This window comes from Candida parapsilosis, contig 005569, assembly GCF_000182765.1.
Source record: "Candida parapsilosis strain CDC317 annotated contig 005569".
Classification (NCBI taxonomy): domain Eukaryota; kingdom Fungi; phylum Ascomycota; class Pichiomycetes; order Serinales; family Debaryomycetaceae; genus Lodderomyces; species Lodderomyces parapsilosis.
Window position 1 is genome coordinate 311522 of NW_023503278.1, and position 18062 is coordinate 329583.

Sequence of the window (18062 nt, forward strand, 5' to 3'; positions counted from 1 at the left end):
TGCACAATTCGTAGCTTGCAATACTCAACTGAAGTCAAGGTTATAATCGTCTTGTGACCATTAAACGAAAGGTCACGTGCAAACTTTTTTTTTTCTTTCTTTTTTTTGTTTCTTCTCCTCATTTTCTTTCAAAGGTCTAGACCAATCTCTTGGTGAACACGGAGATGAAGATACAAACGCAAATAAGAGAAGAAACCCCCCTCGCCCCGCCCCGCCCCTCCCCCACTAAATTTTCCCCCGTATTCACTAGACTGGTGGTACCAATTATAGGCTGCTCACTTTGTTGAGTTATGTTTTGTTGTCTCTATATATATGTATCTATAACGATGACATATTTCTATTACGTCATTGGCTAGATATATTTTCATATTACACTTTTTATGAAATTGTTATTATTACATTTTTGGCTTTTTGTGTAAAAAAAATGTCAATTTCAGCCTCGAGGGAAAGAGACGAAGAAAGTATATGGTTACGAGAGTAAGGAAAAGATGGATGGAAAACCCCATCTTTCTATAACCATCAAACAATTAACTGAGACACTGGAACAACCAACAACTTCACAAATAAGAAGATCAAACTACATATTCTACCCCATGGCAAAACCCCGTAGTATTGTTTAAGACGATATATCCGAAATTTAATCCATTTGTTTGGATTCGTCTCTCTTTCTCTCTTTCTCTCTCTCTCTCTCCCACTCTCTCTATTGTTGTTTTTGTACTCAAATTCCATTGCAATTTAGTATAAACACCAGCCTCTGAACCAAAACAATAAACATAATAGCAACCAAAAAAAAAAAAAAAAAAGATACCCATTGCTTAACTTAACTTCTTTCTTCTTTTGGTAAACATAACCTGATATCTTACTAAGTATCCACGCCCCTCCCCTGCTATGCCATCTGCTACTGATACTCAGCAACAACAGCCACAACAGGAACAGCAACAGAAGCAATCTCCAGAAGATTGGTTTAGTCCGTTACCCTTGGATGAATATCTCAAGATTAATGAATTGGCAAGACAAAATGTCCCCAAAACTAGACCAATTGACCCTAATGACAAGCTAGGTGAATATGACATCAGATGTGGTCCTACTTTACGTCTTGCTGGTACTTTAGAAGACGGCGCTTCTAATTACAGAGGTTCACTCATGTTGGTCGTTAAAGATTGTCCCGAGGGTAAACCACCATCAATCACCTACAAGATTGGACCAGCTTTGGAGTCGGTGACTAATGGTGAATTCTCAGCTGGTGAGTTCCCAGTAACCAAATTTTATGAAGAGGATGGTTATTCATTCTTTAGATATACCATTGAATTGCAATTGGTTCACTATGAACAAAAAGTGCAGTACTATATTGACAAATTTTTCAAAAAATCATTCCAATTTTTTATCCCTAGTGTTGACGAAAGTATGAATGTGATTTCGTATTCGTGTAATGGGTTCACATTGGCTTGTGATGCATCGGAATTCAAATCTTCACTTTGGTATGATGTATTGGCAAAACATTCAAAACAGCATTACCATGTGATGTTGGGAGGTGGTGACCAAATTTATTCTGATGCTATCAAATTACATTCCAAGAAATTGCAAGAATGGACCAAGATGACCAACCCTATGAAAAAGAGACATGCCCCTATTGACGATGAAATTTTGGCAGAATTTAAAAACTTTTATTTGAATCATTATATGAATTGGTTTGGAAAGGGATTTTGGAAAGGAACTGCGTCTCAAGTTGTTGAAGCATTGTTTCCCTTGTCAATGTCACAAATCCCCATGGTCAACATTTACGACGATCATGATATTATTGATGGGTTTGGATCATACCACGATTCAACTATGCTGGCACCAATTTTCTCCACTGTTGGTAATGTTGCATACAAATACTACATGTTGTTTCAACATCATATGAACCCAGAGGAAAAATTGCACTTGAGTGATCCTTCATGGGTATTGGGTAAAGAAGGTCCATTTATCAAACAAAAGAACCACTCAGTGTTTATGAGATTGGGTAAGGAGATCAGCTTACTAGGATTGGATTGTCGTACTGAACGTAAATTGAAACAAATTTGTGATCCTCAAACTTATAAAATAATCTTCAACAAAATGAATGAAACATTGAAAGCAAATGGCGATGTCAAACATTTGTACGTCATGCTTGGTGTACCCATCTTTTACCCCAGATTGGTATGGTTAGAATGGTTACTAACTTCCACGGCAATGGCACCATTGCGTAAATTAGCCACAAAGGGAGTCATAAATAAAGGTTTGGTCAATGAATTTGATGGTGATGTTGAAGTTTTGGACGACTTGAATGATCATTGGTGTTCCAAATACCATAAACGTGAACGTAATAAATTAATCAAAGATTTAATGGATTTCGGTGCTAAAAAGGGAATCAGAATCACTATTTTATCAGGTGATGTTCATTTATGTTGTATTGGTAGAATGAAGTCCAAGTATCACCATCATCCCAATGCTCACATTTTACAAGGAGCCAAAGAAGTTGAGAAATTGAATAAAGATTTAACTACTCATCCTGAAAATGATCCACGATTAATCTTTAATGTCATCTCATCAGCAATAGTCAATGCACCCCCACCAGATGCCATGGCAACATTGTTGAATAAACGTAGTGGAATTCATCATTATAATCAGGATACTGATGAAGATGTGGTGCCTATTTTCCTCAAGGATGTTGATGGATCGCTGAGAAATAATCATCAGTTTTTGAACAAAAGGAACTGGTCAGATTTAGTATTGGCTAAGCAATCAGTCGAATATAAAACGCTATTCGCTGGTGCTGCGCAAACTGAGGCAGATGCAGCAGAAGTAGCTGAAGCAGAGGAAGCAGCTACAGCAGATGCCGTTGAAGCTGAACCAACAGCTAATGGCAACCACCACAAAGACACCTCTGCCTCCTCCTCTTCTTCAGTGTTGAGAAAATACCCACAACCAGTGATTGAGGGTCAACACAACTCAAAAGAAGGTGATTTCTTACACGACCAAAAACCGAATGAACGGTTTATCAAGTATCCATTATTTGGTGATTCAGTGGTGACTTCACTCCGTGTCGAAGTGGATCCTGCTGATTTGGCTAGCAAGTCAACTGCGTATGAGGTGTTTATACCTCCTTTGATTGGCAGTTACAAATTGGGCCGAGCACCTGTTAAACATGTTGATGTTTAAGGATTGTGTGTTGGGGTGGTGTTGATTTGTTGATTTGTTTATTTATTTATTTATTTGTTTGTTTGTTTGTTTGTTGAAGGTGGGGTTTAGGACCCTGTTCTATTTGTTGTTTGAAACTTTAATAATTGTACTAATCAAGAAGAAAGAAAAGTTTAATCTGTTATCTATTTTGTTGTAGGTTTCTGGGCCGTAAGTGCATAGTTGTTCTTCATTGTCCCTTGTGTGGAATTAGCAGTATCGATAAAGCCGACGAGATGTGGTTTGTTATCTCCTCTTCTCTTTTATTACAGAGAGAAAAATTTAATTTAGAGGGGAGTTTGTAAATCAATAAACCCCAAAAAACTTTAATTCTATCAACAAGAAAGAGGACTGTATTACTAATCTCAAGAGAGTACACCAAACCAACCATTGTATGAAACTATCATTTACTCGCGAACTATTTTGAAGCTGTACCACCATCCTCGCAAGTACAAACAAATTTGACAATCAATGACAACCCCGGCAACCAAGAAACAGAAAACAACGACGACAGCACCACCACTTCTGCGACCCACAACTGCCACACCCAGCAAGACCCACTCAGATACAGCCACTTCTGACCCCACTAAGAAACCATCACACGCGGTGAAAATATCTCGAGCGATATCGGCATGTAAACGATGCCGCACCAAGAAGATAAAATGTGATCAAAAATTTCCTCAATGTGGTAAATGTGCTCAACATAATGTCGAATGTATGGGATTGGACCCAGTTACAGGGAGAGAAATACCGAGGAGCTATATTGTTCATTTGGAAGAGCGGGTTAAGTTGTTGGAGAAAAAGTTGGGTGATTTGGGTGCGAGTATTGATTTTGATGCTGATGCGGATGGAGATGTGGATGGAGATGTGGGCGCTAATGCTAGTGCTGGTGCTAGTGGTGGTGCAACCGAGAAAGGAGAGCTTGATAATGATACCGTCGGAATGCAGAGAAATGGGGTGAATGTGTCAACAACGAGCAAAGAAGCAGCGAATCAAGGTCTCGAAGCAGAGAGACATAGTCGACACGGAAGCAACAGGATTAGTTTTCTGAAATTGATATCAACCGCAGTGAAGGTGCAGAAACTACATGAAAGAAGTGCTGATGACGAGGTTCCCACGGGATCTAAAGACGCTTTACTGGAAGATGTGTCCAAAGAACGTAGCCCAGACGATTCCATAACCGATGACGAGATGAAATCAGCGGCTGTACTACCACCCAAATCCACAGCACTACAATTTTGTCAAATTTTCTTCCACCAATGTAATGCACAATTCCCCATCATGCACCGAGAAGAATTTATTCGTGATTGTTTCATACCTATTTATGGACCGGTTGAACTAAATCGATTTCAATTTGCAAGTAATGATGGATCGATAAATGATTCATTTTGGACAAAAGATGGTGGTGCAAGTAGTGATGGAAGTGGGTACTGGTTTGATGAGTACAAGTTGCAATTTCAACATTTGCTTACCAAAGAGACTGAAGAAAACACCGATAGTAACAATATTGACATTAGGGCGATTTCCAATTGTATTGTACCACCACGACGATACCACATACCACTATTCTTCCTCAACATGGTGTTCGCCATTGCATCTTCAGCCCATCATTTGAAATACCCATCACAAATTTCAGAGTCATTTCGTTTAGCAGCCATGAAATATTACAATATTGTCAAACGCAACAACGACCAGTTGATGGCACTTCAAGGTATACTTCTCTACACATTCTATTCCATAATGCGACCGACGAATCCGGGGGTATGGTACATTATGGGAGAAGCACTACGTGTATGTGTTGATTTGGATCTACAAAATGAACTCAAAACTAAATCTAGACAAAACTTGGACATTGATGGATACACACGAGATAAAAGACGAAGGATTTTTTGGTGTACTTATTCCATTGATCGACAAATTTGTTTCTACTTGGATCGACCATTTGGCATTCCTGATGAAAGTATCAATACGCCATTGCCTAGTGTATGGGATGATCTGAAGATTGTTCCCAATGACTCAATCATGGACTATACAAAAATGAGCAATGGTGATGAAGGATTTGGCGGTACTGATGTAATTAGTTACAAAACCGTATCATTGGCATTTGTCATGATTCGGAAACTACAAAGTGAAGTTACCAAGATATTGTACACTGGGAGTGAAATACCCCGAGAATACACTGATTTATCGCATTGGAAAGTGGACATTTTGTCGAGGCTAACCAACTGGTATAAAAATCTCCCAACGGCAAAACAAATGAATTGTGACTTTAACCCCATTTTTTTCCATTTGAATTATCATCATACATTGTTGTACATCCATGGATTGGGACCACGCAATTACAATTTAACCATGGATGATATCCGACAAGTTTCCATCTCCGCTAAAGAAGTAATCAACTGCTATACACAATTGTATTTGACGAAATCTGTCAACTATACATGGGCAGCAGTACATAACTTGTTTATGGCAGGCACATCATACTTGTATTCATTATACAACTCTGATGAGATTAGAATTATGAATCCAATCAATACGGTGATGCTTAGCTGTTCCAATTGTTTGAAAATCTTGTCGAGCTTGATTGACAAATGCGACGCGGCGCAATATTGTTGTGAGATTTTCCATAATTTAACATTGGTTATTGTCAAGTTGAAGTATCCTAATGAACTGGTGAATCAGTTTTTGCCAGGGGGTGGTAACAAGAGCCAAGTGGATAATGAGAGAAACGATGACTACGATGTTACTGGTGGTGGTGGAAGAGATGGTAGTGGCAATGGCAATGGTAATGGCAATGGTAATGGCAGTGACAAGAGTGAAGCAAAGGTGAGTCGTGAATCATTGTATCGAATCAACAATGGCAATGTTCATTCTAATTTATTCCATTTGGTTAATGAATTGGACCATTTAAATCCATTGACTCAAGGATCACCAAACAGCGAAGCAACTTCACACAGTCAACAGCAGCAATCGCAACAACAACAATTTTCTCAAAACCAGCAACATCATCAGCAATATCTGCAGTCGCGACCAGCTCAACATCAGCAAGGACTTCCGTTTTCATATGGAGCTGGTTCCCCCCACGATCAAAGTGGAGTGACTCCATACACGGTCACCAGTACTCATAATGTCATTGTATCACCAGAATTTGTCCATGGATTTGACTACCCTGCTGAATGGAACGATCAAGATTTGGATTTCTTTTTCCAAGAATTAAATCAGCAAAATAACAACAATGTCGTTGGTGCATCTAGAGGAACGTATCTGGACAAATCCACTCCACCAGCAACTGGTTCCCGCACTCATGCTGGTCATAACACTTTTACTCCACCTCCTTTAATATCTCAATTTCCTCCACAGCCAGGAACAGGAACAGGCACAGGGGCGGGTACGGGGACAACTACTAGCACCGGTCCTACGAATATGCGTGAAGGGAAACGAATTTTTGATTTGATGCACAATGCGCCAACTGAGAGGATATGGGAAGAGTTTTTTACGTCAAAGTAAAGAGGTGGGGGGGGGGGGTTAAGGCGATCAACATCTAAGACTAGTTTATTCAAAATTGTCAGTATTAATGGGATACGTTTTTTTGTTGTTGTATGACTGTCTTTGTATAGAGTGCGAGTTTATGCCATACTTACTGATACAAGTTTTGAGCGCCACTGTTGGTAACTACTTTGCCTTAAAGAGGTACTACATTCACGTGTCAAGCGTGTAAACGGGTGCAATCTAAGAAAACAACAAACATAAAAATACACATCCACCGAAGATATGAGCACTTCCCTCCCCATCATGCGAAATCCATTGTCAACATCATGATAGTGCCAAAATAGACCTCTACAACTAGTGCCAAACCTCCAAGGCATAGAAACATGTATCCAAAATCTCCCTCATCGTACCCGGACACTTCGGTTCCACCGATAAACATACTAGCTATCAAAAGAAATACGGAAACATTGAGTCCTGAAATACCCGAGAAACCTTTAGCTCGAGCTCCGTAAACGTTGATCTTTAGCAATTTGAAAGACTCAAATGCCAATGGTATGGCAATAATCAAGCAGCATGTAATTCCAAGTAACCTTCCGAGACGTCTATTGTGAACTTTTGAGTTGGTGTTGGCGATCGTGTTGGTGTTAGCGTTCATGCTGGTGTTGGCGATCGTGGTTGTGTGCGTGGTTGTATTCGTGATTATATCCGTGATTATATCCGTGATTGTATCGGTGATTGTATCGGTGATTGTATCGGTGATTGTATCGGTGATTGTATCGGTGATTGTATCCGTGGTTGTGATAATTGTCTTGTTTCTAGAGGTGTTCTTGTTGATTCTATCTTGATTGCTGTAACTTGGTGCTGGCTTTTGGACATTGTTGATTTTCAACCCCTTATCAACTGGAAGATATCGAGCCAGTAAGCTCGATAGGCTGTTTATCAAAGCAATCTCAGCATAGGGATTGGATTTGTCTGCTACTGAAGTTCTTGTTCTTTCCAATTTGACTGCATTTGTAACCTTATATTGAGACTGCTGTGAGGCCATTGTGGTATGAACCTAAAACAGTATGGACAATACGTTTATGTTTAATAAACTTAGAATTTATCATTAGAGGCATTTGGTCTGTCATATATACCGTTTCGTTGTAAACTTACTTTGGTCTTGCACTTTCCCTTCCTATACTCCACCTGGGGCAATCTTTGTGTAGAATTGTGGACAAAGCGTAAGTCGTCAAGACAATGTACGAAGATAGCCACTGAATATATTACGATCCTGCCTCTAATTTCCTAATCCAAGCTCAAGAGAACTCCTCCGACATGGATTAGTAAATCTTAAGCATAAGACGTCCTTCGCTACTAAAGCTTTATTTTCAACTACGCTAATATTCATCTGATGCCGCAACCGCACAGAGAATAGTTGCACCTATGTTCGTGCTAGTTTTCATGTAATCTTCCCTTAATATTCCCATTTCCTTCCCTTAATCTTTCAACAGCCTCCATCTAATGAAATTTTTCTTACTCACTTCAAAATATGGTAGTTTTCTAAATTCAAGTATTATTCACCTCATTGTATCTCAGATCCTAACAATTGTTTTTGACAACACATTTGGTGTAAACACTTTTCAATCAAATGAGCAAACACAGAAACAAAGACGATACTTAAAAAAGCAAATGAGGTTGATCCGCAACCCGTAGAGGATACATCTTCAGATGAGGTACACTTACTTCATCCTAGCCCGGTCTTGATCTGTTTTCCCCACCAAAAAATATCGCCAATTGGGTCATAATAGTGTTCGACAACAAAGTGCTGCCAAGTTGAAGGAGAAGGGAGAATAGACGTCAAGAAGTCCCCAAACTCTAATTTGATCCTGAACGGGTTATCAGCCACCACTATCCGACATTGTCAGTCATCAACCGTAAAGATTTGGGATAGAAATTTCATCATGTGCTTGTGATAAGCAATCATTGGAAACACTTTATTGGACTCGTCATAAAATTGTGCTGACGCTGTTTCAATAGGAGACTGTTGTATGAGACGACTAAATCGAATGACAAATTTGGGCAATTACATACAATCGACTTTTATAACAATGATGTCATTTGTTCAAGATGCTTTCAGAGGACAGATTAATTGAGTCTATTTAACAAGAGTCAATCGAATCAGGTGAAGATGGCGATTTGCATCACGAATACAAGTGAATACGCATACCTTATTATCGTCAAAAAGGAGCTGCTGAGTCAAACGCCGATCAGGACACTGAGTTTTTTGCTGAAGTAAGAGTGAGAGCTCGGAAGATTATTCAAGCTCTGGCAGACATAAGGGGATTTTCACTTTTGGGGCCACTTGATAGTCCTATACATTCACGACGATTGAAGAAAGTATGCATTGTGATCAAGAGAAGGGAGTGTACTGCTACTAATAGCTAACTGGTCAAACTGGAAAACGGGTTGTTAATATGGCTAATTCTGAAGATAGTTAAGAGCGACGACTAGAGTTAACAAACAAAAGAGACGTCGACATCTAGAGCACGGGTCGTACACTAGGATTTCAAGTGGTCATTGAGGCAGTGAGAGTGAAGATGATCATTAAGACTCAATAATTGGTATCCGTTGTCTATCCACTTGGTCTTGGCAAGCAAATGGAGCAAGAAAGATTTTCGAACAGTAACCAATTGCAACAAGTGTGAATTGAGGTGGATCGTATTCGTTGAGTTTAAAGTGCTACAGATGGGCAATTTTACTGAGTTTGTACCATGAAGGCGACACTGGTCTAGCGTCATCCTACTCTAGCATGTTGTTGAATTAGATCCAATGGATCAAAAACCGCCTTAGTATTGCGCTGGTAATGTCCTATTTTGGAGGTTCTCGAAATGACTGGGACCCTCCTGGTGGCTTGATATGGTATGATTCCATAATTTCGGTGCAGACACGTGCTATGTTGAGGTTTATCACTACAATACAAGGTCCTAGGCAATATGTTTAAAGTTATGCTAAGACGATGTGAGACATGTTACACAAATTGAGTGAATCATGAAGAATCGAATCTTTCACACGAAAAGTTGATTGCTAAAAACACCATTCAAGAAGTTGTATTTTCTAAAATGTTGGTGAATATGTGCAGTATATGACAGTTTCAACGATAGAACACATTAGGTTGTTGTCATGCATGCTTTTAATACAGCTGATAGCATCAATAGTGAAAAGTTCAACTATTTACTAACATACGTAAAAATCAATTGTAGAGGTTGAGCCTCTGGTCTCTGAAACATCCATCATGGCCAAGACTAGGTTGACTATTCTTGTGTATAGGCTCTACTTTGAGGAGTAGTAGTGTAATAATGTCTAGGTCCAACTGGTCGTGTACTCGATAGCAAAAAAATCCAGTTGATCTTTTTGACAACAAACAAGGACGACACCGGCATCTATCCAGCATTTATCGCAGATACAACTGATTCCGTCTTCACCAACTTCACGGCCAATACGTTCCCAGTTTTACCACTGGTTTTGCTCTTCCATTTACTGAACCAAATTAAAACCTTAACAAAGCAAAGGCACATTCATGAATATAAATCTAGATACGGCAAAGGATGTTCTTTGTAAAAATGTATTGATCTATGGCTACTGCAAGTACCAGGACAAAGGATGTGCCTTCAGTCATAATAAACCGTCTGGGCTGCAGTCCAATGCAAGCGGAAATGGCAATGGCCAGCCACAAGAGATTGACTTCCAGATTAATCAACCACAAGCACAGTTGCAGCATCAATTGAAGTCCAAACCGTCGCGATCCCGATTGCAACAACAACAACAACAACAACAACAACAACAACTGCAGCAATTGCCTATGCCTTCTGCTACCGCATCCGCAAAACTCCATGAATCTAATAATGGAAGAAAGAAATTCAACATTGAGACTCCATTGTTTCAACCTAGTGGTGGGAATGATAAATTGATCAATAATATAACTTCTAAGTTCTCAAATTTGTCTCCAACTGTGAAGGATGCTCCCGTTTTTCAACCAGAATCATTGTCGTCTACTCATGGTTACGATACAAAGCACACTCTGCAACAACAACAACCACAGAGTAACTTAAATGGTCTCCCCTTTGGATCAACGAAATTCAATGTTAGCACACCTTCGTTTACACCATCGAATTTTGATTTTACGCAAGGAGGTGCTTCTAGTCCCTTAGGTCAGCAAGCACAGCCAGCAGCACCACCGTCACAACAGCAACAACAACAACAACAACAACAACAACAACAGCAATCAAGTCAGCATTCTGGTTTGATCCAAGGGTTTTCTGCCAATGGTCCTTCAAGCGCACGATCCTTAACTGGAATCATTCAACCACAACAGTCATCTTCGAACCCGTATCTACAAAATCCACCCACTCCAATGGGTCTGGCAAATCAAGGGCACGTTTCACATTCATCGCTTATGAATTCAGCTCCACCTATGTCCTCCACTTTCTTCCCCTCACTGCAGAATAATCACCACCTTCAAGGAGCAGGATTAGGGGCAAGTTCAGCAGCAGGACCCACTCAACCGCCACCAACTTCTCAACACCATCAACAACAACAACAACAAGCACCATTGTATCCGTTGCAGTATCATTTGTACGCTCCTGCACCACCACCAAGGTTGTCCGTGCCAACAAAGGATCATGAAGTGGATGCCATACGAATGTTTATCCCCAATGATTTGAGAGAGAGTTTACATCGCAAAAATGAAGCAAGTTTACAAACTCTTCAACATCTGAACTTGCCTGAACATGTAAACTCATATCACTCCTTGGTTCCCATTGATACATCCTATGATGCTATAAGTAAACTTTGGCCTGGTAAGAATAGTATATTGTTCAAATGTTACTCAAATGTTGATGGAAGATTGTATGTATTGCGGAAGATTGAACCCTGCAACGAAATAACTGATGAAAGTGCATTCAAGAGTATTAAACAGTGGCAGAAACTTAATGCAAATGCCAATATTGTGGGAGTCAAAGACGTATTCACGTCCTTGGCATTTAGCTCAATTAGTGGAACTAAAGTAGAAAACTCCACCGCTTTATGCTTCGTTTATGATTACTATCCCAATTCAAAAACGTTGCTAGAATACCACAAGAAGTCTATAAGGGTTGAGCCCATAAATGAGGATCTCTTGTGGGTGTATCTTGTCCAATTGGTAAATGCAATAAAGAGCATACACGCTGGAGGATTGACTGCTGGGTCGTCTATGGAGGTAAGCAAGATTATCAATACTGGCGGGAACAGAATAAGATTAAGCAGTTGTGGGATTAGCGATGTATTGGATTATGGGAAACCGGGAAGACCTGATCTCAAGCAATTGCAACGTCAAGACATCAAGAACTTGGGTAAGGTCTTGCTTGATTTGAGTTCATTGTTGCTTCCAATCAATTTGCGGTCAACTCAAGAGGACGTATTGGTGAGAAATCTCACAAACTCAACGAAGTTGAATGAAGATTTTATCAATGTGTTGAAAGTTTTGAATAGCAAGGCGCCACTGGATGCTGATGCATCAGAGTTCGATTTGAAACAGTTCATCAGTGACTGCTTGATTGATAAGACATTCTCCACAGTCAATAGCCTAGAAAATTCGACTGACTACTTTGAACTGCAGTTGACTTCAGAGTTGGAGAATGCTCGTTTGTTTAGATTGCTAACTAAGATCAACTTCATTGTTAACACCACCACAGGGGACGAGAACCATCTCAACAAGCAGTCATTAAATGATGCTAACCAAATCAAAGTTATCCAACTATTTCAACAAAATCTATTTCAATATTATGACTCTAATGGAGCTAGAGTAATTAATTTGCACAAGGTTTTGGTTAACTTGAATAAATTGGATTGTGGAGTGGATGAAAAATTGTTGTTGGTTAAAGAAAACGAATGTATCATCGTCAGCTATAAAGAAGTGAAGGAGATTGTTGATAGTCAATTTAGGCAATTGAAGAATTAGATGAGCAGAGTAGCGGCTGTTTGGATTTCGATTTTGCTTTTCATTTCTATAGAATGGGTGTAGCTATTAGATAGTAATCGTTATAAAGAAGTCTTGTGTAGTCCTCGAATCACACGTTAGGATATGGTGATCAAATCATGTACGATATCATCTTGACAGGTTTTGAGATTAACTAGTTTCAAACTGTATGTCCGCTCATAATGTATCATACTTAACGAATCAAAAAATAACCTCAATTGAGTAATCAGTGAGATGTGTCTTACGCCCTCCAATAATGGACTAAGACTAGTTTCATCCATCAAATCTCCATGATTTAGCTTGATTGCATCATTTTTCAAAAACGTAAAGTCATTATTTTTGGAAATAGAGTCAATAATCAGATTAGTTTGGGTGGACTTGTTTTCAAAATCAACACTAATAAATAACCATGAATTTAGATTAAATCCATCGGGATTGACAATTAATAATTCATCAAGTAGTTTTGATGCAAATAGTATCAATTGCAATGTTTGAGGTGGTATGGAAGTGAGCTCTTTGGTTGATTTAGGTGGATGAGAAATTAAGGTGAAAATCAGCCGCAATTCGTGAATAATCATAGCCCAATGAGAAGTCAAGTGAACATCACTAATTTTCAAAACAACCGCTCGAAGTAATGTAGTGACTTCAATTCGAATTGGCGCGGGACATGTACTTAAACTCAACAATTGATTGACCTTATCAAAAACTTGATTGATTTTGTTGGCAAAGTAATCATGTGGTTGCACGAGAATGGTATACGTCAATTGCTTGATGACATTAATCTTGGCTTCAATTTCTGAATCTTCATTCCAGTTGAACAATGTCCCTGCTGGTGAATTTGTTGATGATGGTGCAAGTTTGGCAATCTTGTCGTCAAATTTGTCCTTCTCATTCTCAATCCAGATTTGAATAATCTCCATCCATTTCAGATTGGAGCATGCATTTGTGGTGAAGAAGTTCCTATCATTGAATAAATCAGCAACTGTTGACTTCCAAACTCTTACAGGGTGATGCTGTCCTAGAAGCAAAAGCAATTGCAATAAAGCGTCGTTCAAGTGGGGTTGTTTTTTCTTATTTTGAGTTAAAATGACATTATTGATAATAAATCCAACAGTTTGGTTTGTCTTTTCTGAATCACGATATATCTCCTCCAAAATTGGAACTAACTCAGTTATCGTGTCAATAAACTGGTGGTTGTTGGCAGCATCATTGCCAACGTCGGCAGAATTCATTTTCAAGGTGGAATGATGATTGATGTATTGATTGAAAAGCTTAGTGAAGCTATCAGACAACAATTTCTTGTTTTTCAAGTACTCGCGATTCCTTGTGTTGCCTGTTTTGATTGAAATCACTTTACAAATTTGTAAAGCACCAGGAACAATTGGGTCAAAGTTAGATACTTGTGAGGCAACAAGATCCAAAAACTCCAATGTCTGATTCAAAGTGTCAAAAATTGTGTCTGAATCCATAAAATCATAAAATGCCACCACAAAACTAGACAAGTCATGGCTATCCACAATAGATTCAACATAGGTTTTACTGGTATCCAAAAACATTTGAGGATTGAACTTCATCTTGATATAATTGAATAAATAAGGTAACGTGACTTGTGATCGACCATTATCCAAAATATTGAGAAGTTTCAAAACACTTGATAATTGAATGTTGGACGTAATCAATGTATTAACAATTTCCTGTCGTTCCAACTCAATCAAACGATCCAAAAATGTCTTTGTTCTAAACTTGAGCTTGAATGAAAGAAAAGTTAGAGATCTGTCAGAATAAGTGGTGACATCGTCTGGTATATTTGTCTTGGAATCAGCCCAATCCCATATCTTGAAACTAGCCTTCGTTGCATCATGAAGAGCAATAAGGGTGGAATAATGCTTATTTTGTTCAGTGTCTTTAGTAGAAGGTGATTCGATTTGGAAAACACCCAGCATGACACTATTCAAGAACCCGTTATTGGCTGAATCTTTGTTCTTTTGTGATTGGATCTGTACTCTAGCACTGGAGTGCATCAAGTAACCATGACAGATAGTTAGGAAATTCTCCAACCCATCAAAAAGGATAATCATGGAATCGTCAAAACATTCAGTAGATTTAAAGTCATCCCAGTGGAGGAATCGATCAAATAACAAATTGATTTTCAGAACAATGGTTTCAGTCAAGGTAAGCAAGATACTGAAAATTGATTCTCCGAAAAGATAAGCTGATTTAGTTATTAAATTCATATACTTTTCAAGTAGGATCGGCGATTGACATTTGGCTACACCAACTTGAATCAAATTCACCAATAAGGGCCCTTTGTCCTGTTCATGAACATGTAACAAGTTCAATTTGACATTGGACACAGATGCTCGATCGAGGAAATGGAAAATGCATTGCAAAAATTTTCCAATTGTTGATTCAGACACACCGTCGTAATCTTTTCCATTCAAATGGTTGAATGTATCAATAAGTAACTCGTCAAATAATGTCTCAAAATTTTTCTCATTACCAGTAATTAGCTTCATGTAAATGTTCAAGCTGATATCAGCAATTGTACGACACTCGTCTTTGGAGTACATGAATGCACTTTCAAATGTAATCAATTTGAGATTCTCCTTCAAAAGTAGGATCAAGTACCGCTTGTAAGACATTTGCAAGTGATGATCGTCATGTTCCTCCGTCACATCTGGTACGCCAAATTGATCACTACTGATGTGATGTCTAATGCTCTTCAGATCATACGTCAACAAAGATTCAACTTGTTTCAAGTCATATGCGTATTGATCGCAATCTTCACTAGGCTCAAATTTGAAGTGACCATTTTCCATAAATCCGAATCTTGTCAATGGTGTAAAACACAAGTTGAGCAACCTTTGCGGTTTGTTGTTGCTTACAAGTCGATGAATCAAGTCTAAAACCACCTCCTGTTGTTGCGCTCCATCTTTATCAGAGTCGTCCAATATCAACTGAAACAAACGACTCAAGACATTTTCTGCCTCGCTGATTCCAGAAGTATGAATGTACAATGTTTCAAAAGCAAGATATTGCTTATCAAGCAGAATTTGCAAAAACAATTCTAAAATCCCTGCTTCAAGCTTGTGAATGGGAAAGGAAAATCTCAACTCGAAAATACTTTTAACTGCTTCAACTTGATGGTTAGCAGGATTGGAAGACACTACAGCTTGCCACAAACTTGAAAGAATGTATTTCAAACATATCTCTTTCTCAAGCACACCAATAAACTTTGACAAATGGTTAAGCATGTTTACTCTTGTCAAAGCAATGAAAATATCTCTCGTATTTAGACTTTCAGGCAATTCCTTCAACCATCGCGATACAAACTTCCCAGAAATATCTTGCTTCACATCATCTGCTTCAACCGCATCGAATAACCGAATCCAAAGATTTCCAATTCTTGTATCAAAATTCAGCTTAGAAGAATTCGTGAGATACAACGTTTGCAATTGACTGAAAATGTAAGGCACCAATTCGTCAAACGAGTACGGAAGAGTTTCCAAATCGTGGTTTGCTTCCTGCTTAGTCCATAGAGTCACCGACTCAAACAACTGTGAGCGGGACAATTGACTGTCCTTGTTTATATCACCCAATTTGCCCCATTGTATGTACCCAAAAATGATCTCAATTAGCTCCAACTTTTGATTGTTTATTTCAAGACCGAATAAGAGACAAGACAACACCAATGGTGAGAATTTATCAACGTTTTCATCCTCATTGAGGTGAAAATGTTTTAGTATAAACTCAACAATATCAAGGTTTGCCTCTTTATCCAGCACAACCAATTTAAGCACTTCATTCCAAATGTATAACGACTCAGTCTCATCAAAGAAATTCATTGCTGTTTTGATCACTTCTTCATCATGACGCTTTGCAAAACATTGATAAAGAAATGGTGAAAACAATTCAGGAGTTAGTTCATAGTTAATCTCCCACTTGTCCATTATTAGATAAAATGACATCTTGAGTGCGTCCAATTGATTCCGCTTCGAATTTGAAGTACCCAACTTGACAAGACCGCGACTTAATGAATCCTTTGCATTCATTTTGAAATAGTCTCTTCTTGTTTCACTGTCACTATCAATATCAGGACCCAAAAAGTAATTCAATACTCTTCTATTCAAACTCACGTCTTTGTTTAAAGTTATTTTGCAACACGACATGATCAACAAATCTTTATCCTTTGAAGTCACCTTGTGGTCAAATATAGCACTATCCAACGGCACTCGTGATAACAACAAATCAAAAAATCCCCTTGTCACCAAGATATCCGCCGAAGAAGACAACCCAATGACTACTGCAAATGCTCTGACCAAGAGACCAGCTTCTGGTTTCATACAGAGCTGAGCCTCTTGTGAATAAAGTGGGTTTCCTTGTTCGTCTTTGGTATTGGCAAACTCGGGCAAGTTTCGTTCACACCAATGCAATGCGCCAAGTCTTCTTTCCGGTGTGTTTATAATACAAAGAAAGATGCAATGCCAGAATTGAGAATCATCTTGAAGTTTGGACTTGAAGGATACCATTAGTGAATGCACATCATTGAACACTTCGGAGTTTGTATCTTCCAATCCTGATAAGAACCAAACAACCAACGGTTTAATCAAATTGCTCAATGTTTCACGACTTAGCTTTTCGATAATCAAGTTTTTCACAATTTTGATTTGTTGTGGTTTGATTTGGATTGAAGAGTATGAGAAAAGTGGCAAAAACCCAGGTATCCATATACTAACGTCCGAATTGAGTTGTTTTGAATTTAAGTTCTCCAATATGAACTCGTAAATATTCAATGTCTTTTGATGAACACCATTGGGTAAAGTTGGTGAAAGGCAAAGTGCCAACCGATATGACACTTCTGTAGCATGCGGTACAAAAAACAGGTGTTCATGTTCTCCTCCTCCCCCTCCACCTTCTTTTACTTCTTTATCTAGTTCTTCTTTGTATGATTGTAGTACTTTTTGTAACTTGGATAGAAACGCAATGTAATCGGCCCATTCTTCAAGTGATTCAAATAATGCCAATGTCTTGTCCACCAGTTGTTCGTATTTCGTGTTTCTTGATGGGGTTTTGAACATTGTTGTATGGGTCAGCTAATGTTAATTGGTCTTCAGTTCTAACAAGCGTACAACAATAAGCAAGATGGTGTGGACTTGGGGTTGGTCGTAGGAGGCGTTTTGGTGAAAATTCTCGGGCTTTTGTTTGGTTGTTGTTCTCGTTGATCGCGCACCAATATCGGCCCTATAGGGACCAAATACCACACACGTCATCAGTTTATACACGAAACTACAACTTCCTCCATAGCCATTACACATATAATACCATCATATACGTACAAGACACACACATAAACACATAAACACATACACTTTCCTTTCAA

General features: G+C 38.7%; 5 protein-coding genes across 5 annotated transcripts; 3 read left to right on the forward strand and 2 right to left on the reverse strand. All coding sequences in view use genetic code 12, as the record gives it.

Moving 5' to 3' along the window:
• Positions 1-888: 888 nt before the first annotated feature.
• CPAR2_101520 (uncharacterized protein) lies at positions 889-3180 on the forward strand (the record flags this gene model as incomplete). The annotated part of the gene is made up of 1 exon (XM_036811601.1): positions 889-3180. The coding sequence occupies one exon, from the start codon at positions 889-891 to the stop codon at positions 3178-3180; it is 2292 nt and encodes a 763-aa protein (XP_036663297.1).
• A 489-nt stretch (positions 3181-3669) lies between these two features.
• Positions 3670-6705, forward strand: PPR1 (Ppr1p; the record flags this gene model as incomplete). The annotated part of the gene is made up of 1 exon (XM_036811612.1): positions 3670-6705. The coding sequence occupies one exon, from the start codon at positions 3670-3672 to the stop codon at positions 6703-6705; it is 3036 nt and encodes a 1011-aa protein (XP_036663298.1).
• A 283-nt stretch (positions 6706-6988) lies between these two features.
• On the reverse strand, positions 6989-7732 carry CPAR2_101540 (uncharacterized protein; the record flags this gene model as incomplete). Its single annotated transcript, XM_036811623.1, has 1 exon — positions 6989-7732. One exon carries the CDS (start codon positions 7730-7732, stop codon positions 6989-6991), a length of 744 nt encoding a protein of 247 aa, XP_036663299.1.
• Positions 7733-10246: 2514 nt separating this feature from the next.
• On the forward strand, positions 10247-12664 carry PAN3 (Pan3p; the record flags this gene model as incomplete). Its single annotated transcript, XM_036811634.1, has 1 exon — positions 10247-12664. The coding sequence occupies one exon, from the start codon at positions 10247-10249 to the stop codon at positions 12662-12664; it is 2418 nt and encodes an 805-aa protein (XP_036663300.1).
• A 116-nt stretch (positions 12665-12780) lies between these two features.
• CPAR2_101560 (uncharacterized protein) lies at positions 12781-17760 on the reverse strand (the record flags this gene model as incomplete). The annotated part of the gene is made up of 1 exon (XM_036811645.1): positions 12781-17760. One exon carries the CDS (start codon positions 17758-17760, stop codon positions 12781-12783), a length of 4980 nt encoding a protein of 1659 aa, XP_036663301.1.
• Between the last annotated feature and the right edge of the window lie 302 nt (positions 17761-18062).